Source organism: Cricetulus griseus, chromosome 3 (genome assembly GCF_003668045.3).
Source record: "Cricetulus griseus strain 17A/GY chromosome 3, alternate assembly CriGri-PICRH-1.0, whole genome shotgun sequence".
In the NCBI taxonomy this organism is placed as follows: Eukaryota; Metazoa; Chordata; class Mammalia; order Rodentia; family Cricetidae; genus Cricetulus; species Cricetulus griseus.
This window is the reverse complement of record NC_048596.1, coordinates 211,179,979-211,200,206: the sequence shown is the minus strand read 5'-3', so window position 1 is coordinate 211,200,206 and position 20,228 is coordinate 211,179,979. Positions and strand designations below refer to the sequence as shown.

Here is a 20,228-nt window from a genome sequence, read left to right as displayed (position 1 = left end):
ATGCAGGTCAAATTTCCATAACAATAAAACTAGTCAATCAAGTGACTGTTACTAAATGTTTGTGTGGTCTTTAGGTGCTGCTGATTATCACACTATTCTCATTTTCAATGGCAATTACCAATTTGTGGTATATCTTTCTGCCATATCAGTTTTAGTAAAAACTTTTCATCCAGCATAGCACAATGAATGGCAGAGGTCTATAATCCAAGCACTGGAGAAGAGAAAGCAGAAGGATGGCAAGTCTGAGGCCAGCCAGATTATATACTAAAACCTTACCCTTTTTAAAAAAAAAAATTCCATAATTGCTGACAAAAAGTGATAGCCTTAAAGATGGTCTAACTAATTTTGGGGGCTCCCATCACAAAGTACTAAAGAATGTGACAATAGAAATGTAATGTCTTGTAATTCTAACAGCTGGTTATCTATGACCACCATATCACCACGGCTGACTTCTGAAGCCCTCTTATTGTCTTACAGATGGCCGTTTCCTCTTTATGTTATGCCTTCACAGTCTTGCCTCTGCTCATGCCTATGTCCTAATCATCTTATTCAAAAAAAGAAAAGAAAAAAAAATCAAAGCCAGCATTCCGGAAGCTGAAACAGGAGGACTACCCTGAGTTTAAGACCAACTTAAGATATACAGTGAGTTCCAGGCCAGCTAATAAGAGTCTGTCTCAAAACAAAACAAACTCATGGTAACATAGATAGTCCCTTTAAAAACAGGACCACAAAACAAAAAAAAAGTATGAATGTGGAAAAAAGCCTGACATGAGTGGGAAGGACATGAGAGGATGGGAGGTTAAGAGTAATAAAATGAACTACAAACACGTATTTAATTTAATTTAATCAGTATTACACACACACACACACACACACACACACACACACACACACACACACACATATCCAAGTGAAAAGACTAGGTTCAAGAAATAACTGCTTGGGCTGGAAAGATGGCTCAGAGGTTAAGAGCGCTGGCTGTTCTTCCAGAGGTCCTGAGTTCAATTCCCAGCAACCACATGGTGGCTCACAACCATCTGTAATGAGATCTGGTGCCCTCTACTGGTGTGTATATATACATGGAAGCAGAATGTTGTATACATAATAATAAACAAAATTTAAAAAGAAACTGATCATTTTATAACACTAGAATTACAGTATTGACACCAAAGCCAAAAACACTACAAAACATAACCAATCAATAATTCTCAAGACCATAAAAGTAATTCCTTAAAATTCAAACAAATTAAATCTAACAATGTATAAAATTGGCAATATATGTTAGTTGGAATTTAATCCCAGGACAGCAAAGACTGCTTAACATTTAAAATAATGTAAAATTAAAAAAAAACAGTGAGATAAAACAAAAACCTGTTCCTTTCCATAGATGCATGTAAGATCTCTCACAGACTAGACATAAACCACTTTAATAAACAATCTGACAATTTCTTATAAACAGACATCTATTCATTCCACACAGATATCTGCCCTAAAGAAACAAAAGCAGGACCAGTGAAAATGACTCGGAACATGAAGGCACCTGCTACCAAGTTGACAACCAGAGTACACTCCAGGACCCACATGCTGGAAGGGAGAGAACCACACCTGCTAATTCACCTCTGACCTCCAAATATAATATGCTAAGGCACATATGCACACCCCCACACAAAAATAAATTAAAGTATAGTTTTTTAAAATTGAAAAGCATTTGACTATGGAAAGATCTATATATAAATGTTCATAAAAGTTTAATATGTAATTGGTAAAATATGAAAACAACTTGTATTTCAAACAACAGATACACAAACAGATTAACAATAGAAACCACTTAACAATAAAAGCAGTGACTCTTTTTTATGGGAACAATATGGGTAAATCTCAAAGTAAGTATGCTGTGTGAAAAAGGCTGAACCAAAATGAAAGGAGTAGGAGATAGGTGCATGAATGCATTCACACAAAATTCTAGAAAATATGAATTATTCTATAATGACAGAAAACCTGAGAACAGGGGATGGGAAGGAGGAAGGTTTACAAAAGCACAGGTCCCTTTCTTTATATTGATGATCTCTTGAGAATAAGTGAAAATTGGCAAGATACTATTATAAGCTTTAATTAAATGTAATTTAGTTTACCTCAACAAAAGTCAACAGGCTAGCATGGTGAGATATTATTAACTGTAATCCCAGCTACTCAGTGGAATGATGGAGAGTTTAAGACCAGCCTGGGCAGTTTACCATAAGACTGCCTCAAAATAAAGCTTAACAAGAAACTGGGTGTGCAGATCAGTAGTGGAATGCTCAACTAGGATACATGAAGCCCTAAGCTCCATTCCTAGTCAAAACAAAACACCTTAAATGTTCGGTTTTGTGTTGTTTTCCTACAATGCATGCACGATGACAGGAGAGATGGGCAGTCATTGAGAGCTCTTAGTCCACCTTTCAAAGGACCCAGGTTTGATCCCCAGGAAGCACAGGACAGCTCATAATCATCTGTAACTACGATCCTCTTTTAGGTTCTGTGGGCACCAGGGACTCATTTGGTACACACACACACACATATTTGTAGGCAAAACACATACATACATTTAAAAAAAAGGCTAAGGCAGCTGGATCTGAGTTCAGGAACCACCAGGGCTACAATGAGACCATTTCAAAACATAACAAAACAGTAGGCTTACTCAACTCAAAACAAAGAGTGATCATGACTACAATCAATCAGTAAAACACTAAAATACTAGGTAAGGATTCCATATTCCCAGGTTATCTATACCATCATTACATTACATTTATCTGAGACTGTATATATACCTGAGGTCTATTAGGACTTTATATCATAGTGTCCAAGAACAATGAATTGTCATGTTTCATGATAGTGACTGTGTGAATGTATCTATTGTACTGCCAGTCACACTTTTATACTGTATAATACCAGATAATAAACTATTACTAGTCTATATATTTATAATACTTTTTACCACTGTATTCAAGAATATTACTAATACTGTTTTTCTTTTTAGGAGTAAGAATTTTTTTAATGATATCTTTTTTTTATCTAATGTGTACTGGTGTTTTGCCTGCATGTTATGTCGGTTGTGAGGGTATCAGATCCTGTGGAACTGGAGTTACGGTTTTGAGTTGCCATGTGGGTGTTGGGAATTAAACCCAGATCCTCTTTCTGACAAGCAACCAGTGCTCTTAATTGCTGAGCCATCTCTCCAGCCCTGACTAATACTATCTTTTTATTAGTTTAAGAACTTTTTTCTACACCAGCAACAGCCTTGTGAACCTTGCATTTCCCACTCTTGACACAACATCAACTGTCCATAGAGAAAAGTGGGTGGACTTATATACCATGAAGACTGATGTAGGTGCTCTCTACAATGTTCACACCACAGCAAAATCTCCTAGGACACAATTCTTAGCAGGTATGTACCCTTATCATTAAGCAATGTATGACTTTAATTAAGACACATGCTGTCATTTGACTAAACAATTACCCTAAAAGACTTTACAAGTTGGTACCTGTGAGATATGATTGATGGAAGACTCCATCCTCCGAAGCTGAGATGCTTGGATATCCAGCAACTGGAGCACATTGTTGGCCAATGCATTTATTTGATAAGCAACACTAGCTAGAGATTGGGTAGTATATGCTTTGGTCTCTTCTAGAGCTTTTCTCTTGTCTGTAGCCTGGAATAAAAACAAAAATATCAATATTTAGTTAACATTCATTAAATACACATTCTATAGTCATTTTCCCCACTTAAAAAGCTCAAGTCAACAATATCTAACTAGCCAAATGGCATGCTGACCTTTTTGTTTGTTTCTTTACAGACCTTGAAAGAACAATGTTCAACTTTATAAGGAAAAACGAAAACCCAGGATAGTTAAAACAATCTGCACAATAAAAGAACTGCTGGAGGTATCACCATCCCTGATCTCAAGCTCTACTACAGAAATATAGAGGATAAAAACAGCATGGTAATGGCATAAAAACAGACACACTGGTCGATGGAATCAAATCAAAGACCCAGACATAAATCCACACACATACAGACACTTGATTTTTGATAAAGAAGCCAAAAATATACAATGGAGAAGAGAAAGCATCTTCAACAAATGGTGCTAGCATAACTGGATGTCCAAATATAGAAAATGCAAACAGATCCATATCTATCACCCTGCACAAATCCCAGTGGATCAAAGACTTCAACATAAATCCAGTTACACTGAACTGGATAGAAAAGAAGGTGGGGAATAGCCTTGAGTGCATTGTCACAGGTGCCAACTTCCTGAATAGAACAGCAGTAGCACAGACACTAAGATTGACAATAAATGAGACCTTCTGAAACTGAAAAGCTTCTGTAAGGCAAAGGACACTGTCAATAGGACAAAACAGTAGCCTACAGACCAGGACAAAATCTTCACCAACCCCACATCCTTCAGACAAAAGGCTGATCTCCAAAATATATAAAGAACTCAAGAAACTAGGCATCAATAATAATAATAATAATAATCCAACTTAAAAATGGGGAACAGACCTAAACAGAATTCTCAACAGAAGAATGTCAGATGGCTGAGAAACACTTAAGGAGATATTCAACATCCTTAGCCATCAGGGGTAGATGGGGATAGGAACTTAAGAGATCAGGTTTGGGGATGGGTGGAGGGGGAAAGTACTAAAAGAGATAATTGGAAAGGGAGGCTTTGGGGAGTTAGATAGAAACCTGATGCAAGGGAAACTCTCACCAATTTACAAGGATGATCCCCAACTAAGATTCCCCGCACCTGTGAATATGTATCCTGAACAGATCATCTCCTGTGATAAGATTGATGAATAACCCAATTGTCACCAGAGCCTTCATTCATTAATTGATGGAAACAGATAAAGAGACTTGCTGCCAAACATTAGGCTGAGCTCAGAGAATCCTGATGAAGAGAGGAAGGATTGTAGGAGCCAGAGGGGTCAAGGATATCACAAGAAAACTGACAAATCAACTAACCTGGTTCATAGAAACCAACAATCAGGGAGCCTGCATAGGACCGACCTAGGCCCTCTGCATATATGTAATAGTTATGCAGCTTGGTATACTTGTACGAGTCCTAACAATGGGAGCAGGGGCTGTCCCTAATGCTTTGGTTGGCTCTTGAGAACCTATTCCTCATACTGGATTGCCTTGCCCAGCCTAAATTCAAGGGATCATGCTTAGTCTTACTGCAACTTGATATGCCATGCTTTGTTAATACCCGTGAAGAGGCTGCCCCTTTTTGAACAGAAACAGAGGAGTGGGTGGGGAGTGGGTACTATGGTCAGGGTGTTAAATAAACTTAATTTTAAAAACAAACAAACAAAAAAGCCCAAATAAGTTTGGCAGGATGACTCAATAGGTAAAAGTTCTTGTTGTACAAGCCTAGTGACCTGAGTTTCATTCCCTGAATCTCATTAAAGATGAAGGAGAAAAACAGCTCCAAAGTTGTCTTCTGACCTCCCCATGCAAGCTATGGTACTGGCACCCTCACACTTAAGCACAAAGTACATACAATAATGAGAATAAACTGGATGGGAGAATAATTTTTTTTTAAAGATTTTACTTATTTATTTATTATGTATACAGTCTTGTGCCTGCATGCCAGCAGAGGGCACCAGATCTCATTCAGGGTGCTTGTGAGCCACCATGGGGTTGCTGGGAATCGAACTCAGGACCTCTGGAAGAACAGTCAGTGCTCTTAACCGCTGAGCCATCTCTCCAGCCCAGGAGAGTAATTTTTAAAAAGAAGTTGGGAACTATTCTGATGAGTCCTGAGAGTACAGCTAAATTTATAGATAACTGACTTTAATACACTGATCTTGTAATTCTCTAATGTTTCTAAATTCATTTATTAACATTAACTCTAGCCACTTTTTAGAGATTACTTAAGATGTTTAAACAATACTGCTATCTGTGTCAAACAAATTTACTTTTTCCTTTGAGATTGTCATCTTGTTTCTTTTTCTTGCTCTTTTAGTGACTAGGAATACAAGTACAATCTTGACTAGAAGCATCCATCCACACTATTAAAAGCAAAGTCTTTTTGCATTAAAACACAGAATCTAGGCTAGGAATTTTTGTTCCATGGTAGAGCACTTGTCTAGAATGTGAAGGATATTTACTCTAGAATCAAAATTCAGAACTGGGGGAAGGGGGGGTCTACAATTAAAAAGGCAAACTAAACATTTGTTTACAAAGCCAGGTAGATTTAATCTTGGATAAAAATCATTATTTTCAGTCATCCATTATATTCTAGAATTTCATCTGCCTGTTTTAGTTTTCTATTTAAAGACCACACATGTGGTGATATATTATTTATGATTTTTTTAAAGCTTGCCTGAGGATTCAGAAAGCAAAGTCAGCCACAAGCCACAGAAGCAAGCCAGGTACACATCTTTAATCCCAGGACTCAGGATTAAGAGATAGACAGATCTATCTCTTAATTAGTTCAAGGCCACACTGAGCAACACGAAATTGATCCAGTCCTAAAGAGAAACAGCTCACACAAAGATGATCTCAGCATTTGGGATCAGACGCCTTTAATCCCAGGACTCATGAGAGATATTTAAGACAAAAAAACGGGCTCTCAGAGCTGGCATTCATTCTCCGGTCACTTTGAGGTTAGGGCAGCATTCTGAGACAGTTTCTGGACTCTCTCCAGCCTCGATGAGGAGAGGCAGCAGTCTGAGGCTTGGTGAAGACCTCATGGATTAGTCCTATCAGCCAGAGCTAAAGGTGTGCCAGTAGCTGGCTGCTTTGCTTTTCTGATGCAGTAAAGTACAATGCAGTCTTGCCCAAACAGTAATGTCACACTTAAGCAAAGACCGTATTTTACAGAGCCTTCATTTTAAATTTAAAGTAAGGAAAGAGTATAACAACTGGCTGTCCAGTTCCAAATGGTGAGCCCTGAAGATATACATACAAGTAACATTATATGGACTCAACAGGTTATTTTAGGAATACATATGTATATACATATACAAATACACATGTAATAACAACTGATTTAAAAAAAAAAAAGCCATGAATCTACAGTAAAGCAGGGCATATAGGAGAAAGGTTTGGGGGGAGCAAAGGAAAAGGAGAAATACATTTAAAATATAATCTCAATTTTTTTAATATTACAGGTGCTAGCAATGATACTGAGAAAACAAACTTTGTAGATCACTGGCAACAATAAAAAAGTGATGTATCTCAAAAAGTTAAAGAAATTGTTGAGAGTAATTTTTATTTTAAATGCACAAATGTTTTACCTGTGTGTATATACGTACACCACATGTATGCCTGGTGCCCAGACAGTTGTGAGCCACCATGTGTGGATGCTGGACTTCAAACTCATTTCTTCTATAAGAGCAGTGAGTACTCTTAACTGAGAGCCATCTCTTCAGCCCATCAAAGTAGCTAAATTTTAAACTTCATTTTCTTGAGGGCTGTGGAGTTTAGCTCAGTTAGTAGAGTGCTTCCCTAGCATACACCAAGGCCTGCCTTCTATATTCTGCTCCATCCAAAAAATATAAATTACCAGCCAGGAGTGGTGGTGCATACCTATGATATTAGCATTCAACTCAAGAGTAATTCAGAAGTGTCAAATTCAAGGTTATCCTTAGTTACACATTGAGTTTGAAACCAACCTGGGTTATGTGAGACCTTACCCCTGACAACAGAAAAAAAAATTTTTTTTTATTTTTCTCTGACTTACAATATTCAAAAGCCATGTCTGGCTGGGTGCTGGTGGTGCAAGCTTTTAATCAGTAGATCTCTGAGTTCGAAGCCAGCCTGGTCTCCAGAGTTCCAAGACAGACAGGACTAGCCAGAAAGACCCTGTCTCCCCAAAAAATCTAAAACCAGACAGACAAAAAGGCCATATGTTGGTGTAACGGCCTTACTGAAAAAAGCCTTTCAAGTCACCATTAGTTTCCACTCATAAAAACTATAAATTTAAATAGCAAATTTGCAGAAAATTACTACTGCCAGTTATTTTGTTTATAGCTCCCTTATAATCACCAACCAATCACCTTACCATGTCCAAGGAGAAAACAAAATGGGTCACAAGTAAGAATGTGTCCACAGAACTAAGACCAGCATTCACTACAGTAGGCTCCCTGTTAACTAATGGCTCTGGGAATTGACATATGATATGAAACCCATTTGCCATCCCTGTCTTATACAATGGATGAAGACCACTTAAAGGGAATCAAACATACACAGCTTTAAAATAAAAGTTAATTGTTTAAAATAGCTGCAGTTAAAATAAGCAACACAGTGGATGCACTTAAAATAAACCATACAGGAAATTCCTTAGATAACTGAACTCTATGATCATCTCACCCATTACCAACTTTCTTCTTCCTCATTCCTTATGCACTTGAAGAACTCAAACTTGCTAAACTAGGATCTGCTGGCTGGAGTAGAAACCTTTAATAGTATCTACTTCATTAAGTCTTTTTCTGTCCTCTCATGGCTTCTTCAAAGGAAAAAAAAAAAACTTTTCACTTCATGAAATAAAAAATTGCTTCCTACCTCACTTCATCTGCCTTTCCTTGTCCTGACTCTTTTGTCACCTACAGGTAAAACCTTTCCCCCTCTTTATTATGAGTAAAGACAACAGCAAAAACATGCTTCAGTCTACCATGCCATAGCTCTCTCTCTAATATGACCAAAACCAATTATTGGTCACTTTCCTCACTGCTGTAACAAATACCTGGCAAAAAAGCAATTTAAGAAGTGTTTGTTTGGTTCAGTTTGAAAGTCCACTTCAACACAATGTCAAAGGCATGACGGCAGGAGCATGACACAAGCAAAGCGTGCACTCAGTCAGGAAGCAGGAGGAGGCAAACTGGCTGCTCAGCTCACTTTCTCCTTATTATTCAGTTCAGGACATTATGACTTTTCCTTTGTTGTTTTCTTCTGACCTACTGTGTTTCCCTTTTTGTTTTTCTATTTTTCTATGCAGATGTAATCTTATTACAGTTTTTTTATTTTGTATTCTTTTATTTAAGCTTATTCTTGTTACTTAGAAATCTCTCATTCATTCATTCATTCATTCATTCATTCATTCATAATATATTCATTCATTCATTTGGGCTCTTCTGGGGGCTGACTCTTAGGTCTTGGCACTCAACAAGCACATACTTACCACAGGGTTATAACTCCAGGCCATTTTTTTCCTAATCTGCTATTTTCTCTTCTTCATAACAAACATTTCTCACTCTTTTTTCTTTGATTAAACCTTTCTTGCCTCTATTTTCCCCTCTCCCTGCCACCTATCCTTTATCTCACCCATTTACTATATTCACACTTAACACAAAATTTTTTTTTTCTTTTTGGTTTTTCAAGACTCTGGAGACCAGGCTGACCTCAAACTCACAGAGATCCGCCTGCCTCTGCTGGGATTAAAGGCATATGCCACTAACACCCGGCCTACACTAAATATTTTTTAATTTACTAATGCACTGTGTTTACGAACTGGTAATACACTGGTGGGCTTTAACTGATAGTGCATCTCAGTATCTTGCATCATTTGTTGTGACTGCTTATACTTTTCCTCTTCTCTGAGTGGTAATCAATACTGAACCCTCAAAAGCTAGGTGACCCTTTAATTTCAGCACTCTAGAGATGGAGATGGACATATCTCTGAGAATTGGAGGCCAGCCTGATCTACAAAGTAAAAGCTAGGCCACTCAGTAAAGATTCACAAATAAAAGTCAAAGATATCTACAAATCAAAAGATGCAGACCAAAATAAAAAAAAAAAAAATAAGGAAAACAGGCTGGGCAGTGGTGGCACACGCATTTAATCCCAGGATTAAATGCAGAGGCAGAGGCAGAGGCAGGCGGATCTCTGTGAGTTTGAGGCCAGCCTGGTCTCCAGAGCGAGTGCCAGGATAGGCTCCAAAGATACACAGATAAACAATAAACCCTGTCTCGGAAAAAAAAAAAAAAAGAATGCCAACCAGGCTATGAATACCAACTGTATCTCATAAAGTAGACTGAGAATAATCTCATCAAGACAAGAACAAATTAATGCAGCTTATATCCATCAAGCCAGCACTGCGGGATACTTAAAAAGAATCACTTCATCCAACAGTGTGAGGGAACCCCTAATACTAACAGGGAAGAAAAAGAAGAAGAAACAGTAACTCAACCAACTAGAAAATCAACATAATTACATAAATTAACAAACCTCTCTCAACAATAACCTTAAATGTAAATGGGCTGAACTCATTAATAAAAAGATACAAATTAGAAGACTATACTTAAAAACAGATCCAGCTCTTGGTTGCTGCCAAGAAATCTACCTAACTAGCAAAAAATACCCACAGAGAGCATCAAAGAATAGACTTATCGAGCAAATGGAAGCCAAAAGAAGCTGGAATAGTTATGCTGACAGCTGATAAAGTTATTTCAAACCAAAATTATACAAAATATTTTTAAAAGCTCTATTATATATGAATAAATGAAACAATTCTTCAGAAAGATATATAAATTGTTAGTCTATATGCACCAAACATTGGGAGCTCAAATTTCATAAAACAAACATTAGGGGACATAAAAAGTCACAAAAGCCCTGATTCAATAACAACTAGTAAAGTTGAATATCCCAACAACTCTCATCATTGGGTAAGACAGCAAACCTAAAGTCAACAAAGAAATTTGTGAATTAAGCTACACTGTAGGTCAGGTACCTACATAATATTCCATCCAACAAAAACATTCTCCAAAAGCCTGGAAAAAAAAAAAAAAACTGTAAAACCAGGAGCTGGCTAGATGGCTCAGTGGGGAAAGGCACTTGCCACCTGATAACCCAAGCTCTATCCCAGCAGCCTCATGGTAAAATGAAGAACTGATTTTGCAAGTTGTCCTCTGGCTCATACATTCCACCATGGCACACACATGCCCACACAATGATGAAATAAGGTAATTAACTAAGTTAAACTGACAATATATAAAGTAAATCTTGAAATATACAAAATAACCGAAAATTTTTATCTTATTAGATTGCAGTGCAATAAAACAGAAAATCAATACCAAGAAAATACAGAAACTATATATACATTAATGTGGGGAAATATACTCATGAATGACCAGTGAACCAATAAAGAAATTAAGAATAAAATTTTAAAGTTCCTAGAATCAGGAACAGGAGAAATGACTCAACAGTCATGAGAGCATGTAGGGACTCAAGTTCATTTCCCAGCAACCATTTGGTGGCTTAAAACCATATATAACTCCAGTTCCAAGGGATTGAACTTCCTCCTCTGGCATCTGTGGACACCAGGCACACATATGGTGTACATACAATCAGGAGAGCACTAACACAAAAAATATAAATAAACAAGTCTTTCTTAAAAATCCTAGAATCAAAAAAAAATCAAAAAAAAGAATCAAAAAAAATCCTAGAATCAAATAAAAACAAAAGCAATCTCCTATAGCCTTTGTGAATCAGCTGTCTTAGATGATAGCTAAAAGAAAATTTCATACTTAAACTTACATTTAAAAAAATGATCAAATTAGTTTCATTACAATGATACAAAGATGATTCAATATATACAAATCAAACAAATATAATACAGCACAGAAACATACTTTGACAGAAACCACATGATCATCTCAACAGATACATAAAAGGCCTCTGAAAAGGTTCAACAATCTTTCATGATTTAAAAACAAAAATTTAATTTAAAAATGATTAAAAAGAATATGCCTCAGGCGAGTCATGGTGGCACATGCCTTTAATCCCCGTACTCAGGAGGCAGAGGCAGATGGATCTGTGTGAAGGCCAGCCTGGTCTACAAAGCTGTCTTGGGGGGGGAAAAAAAAAAAAAAGTCTCATAATAAGGATTATAATACAAACTTAAACAAACTAAATGGAAAAAAAATAAAATCAGGAACAAGACAAGTGAGCCCATTCTTTCCTCTGTTTCAATGTAGTATTCAAAGCCTTAGCTAGAGCATTAATGCAGAGGAAGTCAGGCCACAAATAGGCAAGGATGAAATCAAAGCATCCCTTACAGGGAGTCTGATGGAGATGTTTTCTCAATTGAGGTTCCCCTTTCTGGATAATTCTAACTTATGTCCAGTTGACAAAAAATTAGCCAGAACAGAAACTACTGTCATCAACAGTCTTACTGAGCTGTGGACTCTACTATACTACTGACTGGAAGTCAATATGCCCACGGGCGCAACAGTGGCGGAAAGAGTGTAGAACTGGAAGATGCGGTGGAGTGCGCACAGCCACATGATCACTTGCACAAGACTGGGCCTGCCAAGTTGGGAAGAGGAAGTTAATCAACAGGAGTAGGAGGGGAACAACCAAGAATAATGGGGGGGGGGGGTGTTCAAAAAATATATACATGTATGAAAATAACACAATGAAGGGCATTATAAAATTAATATATGCTAATTAAAAACAGAAATAAAAGAAATGACTAATAGATATTATAGTGTGCAAAATACTTAGCAATCAATGAAATGCAATTTAAACTATTCTGATAGTTAATTTCATCCCAATCAAAATGGCAAAAATCAAAATCAAAACTAAAGAAAACTAACAACAAATACAAACAAGGACATGAAGGAAAAGGAACCTTACTCACTGCTGATGCTTGCGCACTGCCAAGGCTGCCAACCTGAGTTGGATCACTAATACCCACTATGGAAGCAGAGAATGGACTTCCTCAAGTTGTCCTCTAGCATCTATAGGAATGCTGCAGCATGCACATGTACATACACACACACCTAACTAATAAATTTTAAGATCCTAACTATCACATGATCCAGTTACATCACTCTTGAGTAAGTGAGTATTGTCAGAGCTAAGAGAGACAGGACTTAAGTAACAGATAACTGTATGTACAAACTTTTGAACAAATTACCCGGCTCTATGATTTGACCTAGAAAGAGGTGATGCTACTTGAGACAAACTTTTGATCCCATCAGAGAAACAAAAGGTAATAGAATATGCTCTCTGGAGAGGAAACAATTACTAAAGACCACAGGGAAAAGGGAGAAATACTAGCTTCCCAACTGGCCAGCAGTGGTCCCTATACAAGGCCCTAAGTGGGGCCCTAATGATAAATGGAGGTCTAGAATAGAAGACATCATCTCTATTCTATCTTAGAAAGACTCCAGAAGACCAAAGTTAAGCCTTTAAATTATTCACAAATGACTACTACCTGCCAGGAAGAAAAGGTGGTCCCTGTGGCTTTCCTGTAGAGGTTGAGCCATGAAAAAGTATACCAACATAAAGGTGAGACCACAAGAAAAGATCCTCCTAAAGGATATATTTTTCAATCAGCCCCTGATATTCAAAACAGATTTCAGAAGTTGACTGTTGGACCAAGCAAGCCACTAAATGACTTGGCTCAGGCAGCTACTGTGGTATTTTATAACTGAGATCAGAAGCAGGAAAAAAAAATTGGAGAAAGAAGAGCAAAGCATCATAAGGAACTGCCAGCTGCCATGGGAATTCCTAAAGGAACACAATCCAGGCTTCTTCTTAGAGGAGGGGAAAAAAAGTGGAGGTGTTTTGTTTTCTTTATTGTTGTTGTTCATGTGGATGGGTGTTTTAAACTCATACATGTCTGTGTACCACATACATACACTGCCTGAGAAGGCCAGAAGAGGGGTGTCAGACCCCTAAAACTGGAGTTACAGATAGTTTTTAGCTTCGATGTGGGTGCTAGGAATAAAACACAACTCTTCTCAAAGAGCAGCCAATGCTCTAAATCACTGAGCCATCTCTCCAGTCCCAGGGCTGCTTCCTCTGTGAGCAAGAAGACTATCTCCAACATTGTCCTCAGAGACAGAGGCCACCTCTAGGACCCACTCCATCTGAAAGGACAATCACTAGAAAATTCAATGCCCTCAGATTGTCTAGACTGAAGTCATTTTCTTCCCCCAAAGGACTGGGAGCCTCCCCCAAAACACTATGCCAGTCTATCCTGAGGAGTCCTGGACAATCTGGAATATGGGACAGTACTAGAACAGTTTCCTTATCCATACAGGAGCCCGATTCTCAGCCCTCCCCTGCTTTCCTGACCCTAGATCCCAACAAAAGACTACTATATAGGGCATACATCAGCCAACCCCTTAAAAAACATTTTACTCAGCCTCTTTCCTACTCCTGGGAAGATCTTCATTTCTATTCTTTTTAATAGTCCCAGATCTCCTTATGGGAAGAGACCTCTTAGCTAAAATGAAGGTTACTCCTTTCCCCAGAACGGTATTTTTATTTGCTCTTGGTGGCAGCCAAAATTGATGCTGGAGTATGGACAGATGGAAGACTACCAGTAGGTCAGGATGGCTGTCCCAGTAGCTGAGAGCTTACATCCTGATCCACAGACAAGACACAGAGAAATTAAGACTTGGGCTTTTGAAATTTCAAAGCCCACCCCCAGTGACATGCCTTCTCCAACAAGGCCACACCTACTCCCACAGGGCTATACCTTCTAACCCTTCCCAAATAGTTCCACTAAGCATTCAAGCATATAAGTCAATGGGGGCCACGCTCCCTACTGAAACACGAAACTAGGAAAAGACTAATCCCATAAAAAGAGGTTCAAAAGAGGTTTATTAGTTGAATGCTTATATCCCTGCAACAAACCAATCCTGGGAGTCAGAAAGGGACCAAATAACAAGAAACTGGTCAAAACTGCATTCTCATTAACAAGGCTGTGGTCCCTCTCCATCATGTGGTCCCCGAATTCTATGCACTAATGACTCAGATTCCCTCAGGGATCACCTTCTATTCAGTGTAAGACCTCAAGAATGCTTCCCCCACACCATAGCAGCATGAGTTTGCATATGAGGAAGGTTTGGGCTTCCCTTTTCTCAGGATCTGATAGATTAAGCACATTACCTAATCACATTGGCCAAGTAGTAGATGGCCTTCTCTTGGGTGGGCCACTGAGTCTCATAATTTCTTGCTGAAAGAAAACAGAAGGTGTCTCAAGATAAGGCCCACTTTACCAATGCAAGGTCATTTATCTAGGTCTAATTCTAACAAAGAGTACCCAGGCCTGAGGATCTGAATGTATTCAACCTATTTTAAACTTCACCCTCCCTTAGACCTTGAAAGAAGTAAGCCTTCCTGGGAGTTCTAGATACTGCAGAACTTGGACTCCTGGATATGCCAGACTGGCTAGGCTTCTTTATCCAACTTCAAAGGAAACTCAAAGGCATTCAAATATTCTATGGCTCCCCAAATCTCAGCACACTTTTCAGAACCATTTTAAAAGGAGCCCTCACCTAGTCATCCACTATAGGTCTATGCACTCAGTGCATGTTCCATCTGTATGTGACAGAGAGAAAGTGGGTAGCTTTGTGTGTGCTCACACAACCCATACATCATCTATCTAAGTACAAACAGACAAGGGATGGCCTGGTGGTCTCTGGTCAGTCACAGCTATTGGATTCTTGATCCTTGAAGCACAAGACTGGGCAGCACAGAGCAATGTTGTCGATTTTATTGGGTGGGAGCATGCAAATCCAGATCCTTGAGCTCAATTTAACCCTTTCCCCAAAAATGCAAATTTCAAATTCCTTTGGTACAGGATAGAGCCATAATCTACACTAATACAAAATGTGTAATCAAACAAAATATACAAGATATAACTCAGAACAGACAATAGCATAAAAAATAATGGCAGGCTAGAGAAATAGCTCACTGGTTAAAGTTACTATCTGCTCTTCCAAGGGACATATGTCTCATTCCCAGCACCCACATGGCAGCTCACAACAATCTCTAGTTTGGGGGGGGGGGGTTCTGACACTTCTTCTGGCTTCCACAGGCACTTATGTGGTATACAGGCATACACATAGGCAAAACACCCATACATATAATTTTTTAATGTTTTTAACAGTAAACGGGGCAGTGCTGGCACACACCTTTAATCCCAGCACTTGGGAGGCAAAGACTGGTGGATCCACGTTGAGTTCAAGACCAGCCTGGTCTACAGAGTGAGTGCCAGGACAGGTTCCCAGGCTACACAGAGAAACCCTGCCTTGAAAAAAAAACAAACAAAAAAAGTTCCTCATAATAAATTAGTCCTACATTCGGCTCTTTCTTCCATGATTCCACAAAGATTAAATAACAAGACCATTACAAATTATCATCATGTATGGTCGAACACATTTGATCCTAGCACTTGGGGAGCAGAGGCAGGCAGATCTCTGTGAGCTTGAAGCCTACCTGATCTACATAGTGAGCTCCAAGTCAATCAGGACTACATAGTGAGAAAACATCACACACAAAAAAAAGTAGTAATAATAATTATTACAGTGATTTACGGTATCAACTAGGTCAAAACATTTAAGAAACCACTGTGAGATTACACACACTTATTCTAGCATTTGAGGAGTGAAGGCAAGAAGACAGAAGAGTTCAAGGTTTCTTAAGGACTCTGCCAACTCAAGCATGGCAAACATGGCTCTGTCAGGCCTTGCCCTTCTCCCCTATTCTTCCTATTCCCTCTACCTTGCTAAAAACCATTAAATGACATTCCTAAAGCTAGCCACCAAGGCCCATTCCCTTATTTGGCCAGTTCTTCCTCTTGAAGTTCACTACAAAGATCCAGCTAACAAAGTATTGAAGTCCAGCAATCAAAAGCCTTCTTTGGCTATCCTAATTAATATTATATGAGCCCAATTAAAATTAAACACCTCACAGGATTTTCCCCTTTTGCCTTTGTAAATCTCCATTTTCCTCATCAACTCCATTACCCTCCCTTGCATCTGCTACTACTCAGGTCTCACGAACACACCTCATGCCATGCTGCTGTGCCTACAATCTCCATCTGTTGCCTCTCAAGCCTCCTCTTCTCAACTTCTAAATTCAAGACTTAGTTAAACTTGCTGAGACATCTCCCTCTCCAGATAGTGTACTATAGTTCTTTAGAATATTCTGGAAGTTCCTTTCAAAGGGGATAGTTCTCAATCTATGTAAAAGACATACATGTTTTGAAATGATCTGTCAAGAGCTACTAAAAATATAAAAATGCCAGGATCTATACAATACAGAAAATTATTGCAGAACATCAAAATTAACATGAAAACACAAAGACTATATAGCTTAACCTCATGCCACAATAGCTTACAGCCAGAGACCTTGGAGTCCTTTTTCCTCCACCCCCACTCCCCACTTCTGCCCACACAGCCAGCTAATAGTCAAGCCCTATTCCTATTCTTCAACCCACTGCTCTGCCAATCAAGCCCACTGTGGAGGAGTGAAAGCTGGAAAGTGTCAGAAACCAACTGTGTACTAATGGTTGAGAAGGGGGGGGGGGGGTCTTACAGATTCTTTTCTGAGTGCAAGTTGCCTTTTGTAGGCATAATCACTTTATGATAGAAGAGAACACATACAAGTGAAATAAGCCATCTTTGAGCATTCTGTTTGTTTGTAGGGAGAGGGTGCTTTTGAACAGGGTCCACTACATAGTCTAAGCTGGCCTGAAATTCTCAATCTCCCCCCCTCAAAATCCTTAGTACTGGGACTACCGGTATATAGTGCCATGCCCAGGCATCTGACCTTTTCCTTCAGAGGACCCATGTCTTTCATCGATGGCTAAGATCAGGGGTTCAAAGTCAGACCAGGGCTACATGAGACCTTGTCGAAAAACAGAAACAAAATCCCCTGAACATGGGTGTCAGTAAGGAGGCCTCAGCAATCTATGGGGCCTCTGGCAGTAGATCAGTATTTATCCCTAGCAAAAGAATGGACTTTGGGAGCCCATTCCACATAGAGGGATACTCTCTCAGCCTAGACAATGGGGGAGGGCCTAGGCCCTGCTCCAAATGATATGGCAGACATTGAAGATCCCCCATGGGAGGCCTCATCCTCCCTGAGAAGCAGAAAGAGGATGGGATAGGGGGTCGATGGGAGGCAGGGGAGGAGGGGAGGGAGAGGGAACTGGGACTGACATGTAAAACAAGCTTGTTTCTAATTTTAATTTAAAAAGAGAGAGAGATTTGTGTGTCGGTGGGTTATGTGCACGGGTACACTTACTACAGAACAATTTCTATTTTCTTAGATATATCCATCAAGCAACAATCTCTATACAGCTATATTAACACAGGCAATACAATACCCATCACAATACCTAGAAGAAAGAGCCTCCCAGGCAACTAGTAACTATTGAGTCTCCTTCTAACCACCTGTGTAACACAAGCCAACAGTGTCAAATACTCTTCTTTCTAGGATAGAAAGCCTGCCGTGTTGATACCAGACATCTGCCCCAACTTAGGACTACATCTCCAACCTCTCACCAACTCTTCTAGGGTTCTTCCAAAGTACAACTCTAGGTTCCTCCTCTTCTCCACTCTTAAATGTAACTTTCTTAGTTTGGTCTGGGGAGGATTTAGGTTGATATTTGTTTCTTTTTTTTTTTTTTGGGGGGGGTAGAGGGTGAAACAGGATCTGCTCTGTAATCCAGGCTGCCCTAAAACTCACTATTATCCCCAACTAACCTTGAACATGCAGCAATACTAGGGCCTGGGCTCCAGAGTGTTGACATTAGTAGCATGAGCTAGCCTTTGTCTGTCTTACAGTATCCAGGTTTGTAAACTGTTAGAAATCATTTTCTTTCACATTCCTCTGGCCTATATACACGCCACTATCTTTCCTCACTCCCTATCCAGCTTTCTTGATTAACACTTTTCAGATCTCAATACTAATGTTTCTTCTTCCAAATAACAAGCTGTGTAGAGGAACTTTGCCATGCCAATGTGTTTTCCCTATATTATTTAGTATGTTTTATGATTTATTTGATCACTGAGAAAGACAGATGAAAATCATTTGATGAGAGTGACTAATCTTATTAACAAAACCACTGGCATGCCTAATAGCAAATATAAAGTTGCTGAGTTGAGACATGGTGGCTCACAACTTTAACTCCACTCACAGGGAAGCCTAAGGTGGAAGAACCTGAGGCTAGGACTTCAAGGCCAGCCTGAGTGTCTCCAAAAAGCATGCTGGCACCCCAGCACACACCTGTAATCCAGCACTTGGAAGGTGGAGGCAAAAGGATCAGGAGTTCAAAACCAGCCTGAACAACATTAAGACCAGAATAAAAAAATAAATTTTTGCCAGGCAGTGGTGCCGCACACCTTTAATCCCAGCACTCGGGAGCTTGAGGCCAGCATGATCTACAAAGTGAGTTCCAGGCCAGCCAGGTCTGTTTCACAGAGAAACCCTGTCTCAAAAAACCAAAATAAATAAACAAACTTTTAAAACCAAAAAGGTAAGTAAAATGGCTCAGTGGGTAAAGGGACCTGCCACCCTAATCTGAGTTTGGTCCCCAGGACCCACATGATGGAAGAAGAGAGAAGTGACTCTCAAAAGTTGTCCTGACCTTCACAGTCACACCATGGCACACATTTGCTTAGACATTTGCTCACACACACATAAACACATTCTCTCTCTCTCTCTCTCTCTCTCTCTCTCTCTCTCTCTCTTTCTCTCTCTCACACACACACACACACACCCATACACACAAATGAAGTTTTTTTCTTTTTTCCCCCAGGGAAGTCCCCAAACAAATGCAGTTTTTAAGCTGCTGAATAACTGAACAAGTTATTATATATAATTATATTATATATAATTAATATATTCTCACTGTGAAGCACATTACACATTGTTATAGATACATTTCACTTTACTAAGTATTTATTTTGGAACTTTGTGATTCTAACTTGAGATCATACAAAATCTTGCCAGTTCCCTCTGGGATCTTCATGGCATTCAAAACAAAACATCAGGACAAACTAGGAAGACAAATTCCCACAATTCAGTGAATTTGAATATTATAAACTTTAATGGCACTTGGAGCTAGAAAAGCAAAATGGATTTTCAAACCTTTTTAAATTGGCCTGGTGGCTAGAGAGATGGCTCAGCAATTGAGAGCACTGACTGTTCTTCCACAGGACCCAGGTTCAATTCCTAGCAACCACATGGCAGTTCACAACTGTCTGTACTTCCAAGATCTGACACACTCACACAGACAAAACACCAATACACATAAAAATAAAAAGTAAATTATTAAAAATGACATGGAAAAATGAATTCATCCAAAGCCCCACCCCTTCACAAAAGTAATAAATGCATATAATAAAACCCAGAGTCAGATATGATGCTAGAGCCCTGTAATCCTAGCATTTGTGAAGCTAAGGCAAGAGGTTCAAGAACTGAGCCCCGTTCTTTCTCT

At 39.0% G+C, this 20,228-nt stretch overlaps 1 protein-coding gene and 1 long non-coding RNA gene across 12 annotated transcripts in view; one reads left to right on the top strand and one right to left on the bottom strand.

The window, feature by feature from the left end:
- Positions 1 to 20,228, bottom strand: part of Abi1 (abl interactor 1) — an 82,808-nt gene that overhangs the window by 46,204 nt on the left and 16,376 nt on the right. For all 11 annotated transcript variants that reach the window (XM_027405358.2, XM_027405359.2, XM_027405352.2 and 8 more), the window contains exon 2: positions 3,522 to 3,689. In XM_027405358.2, the coding sequence (XP_027261159.1) occupies positions 3,522 to 3,689 (168 nt within the window). The remainder of the gene's footprint in view (positions 1 to 3,521; positions 3,690 to 20,228) is intronic.
- Positions 2,556 to 3,886, top strand: LOC113834633. Its single transcript, XR_003483328.2, has 3 exons — positions 2,556 to 2,737; positions 3,246 to 3,424; positions 3,834 to 3,886. It is a non-coding gene; the product is annotated as an uncharacterized LOC113834633 (long non-coding RNA).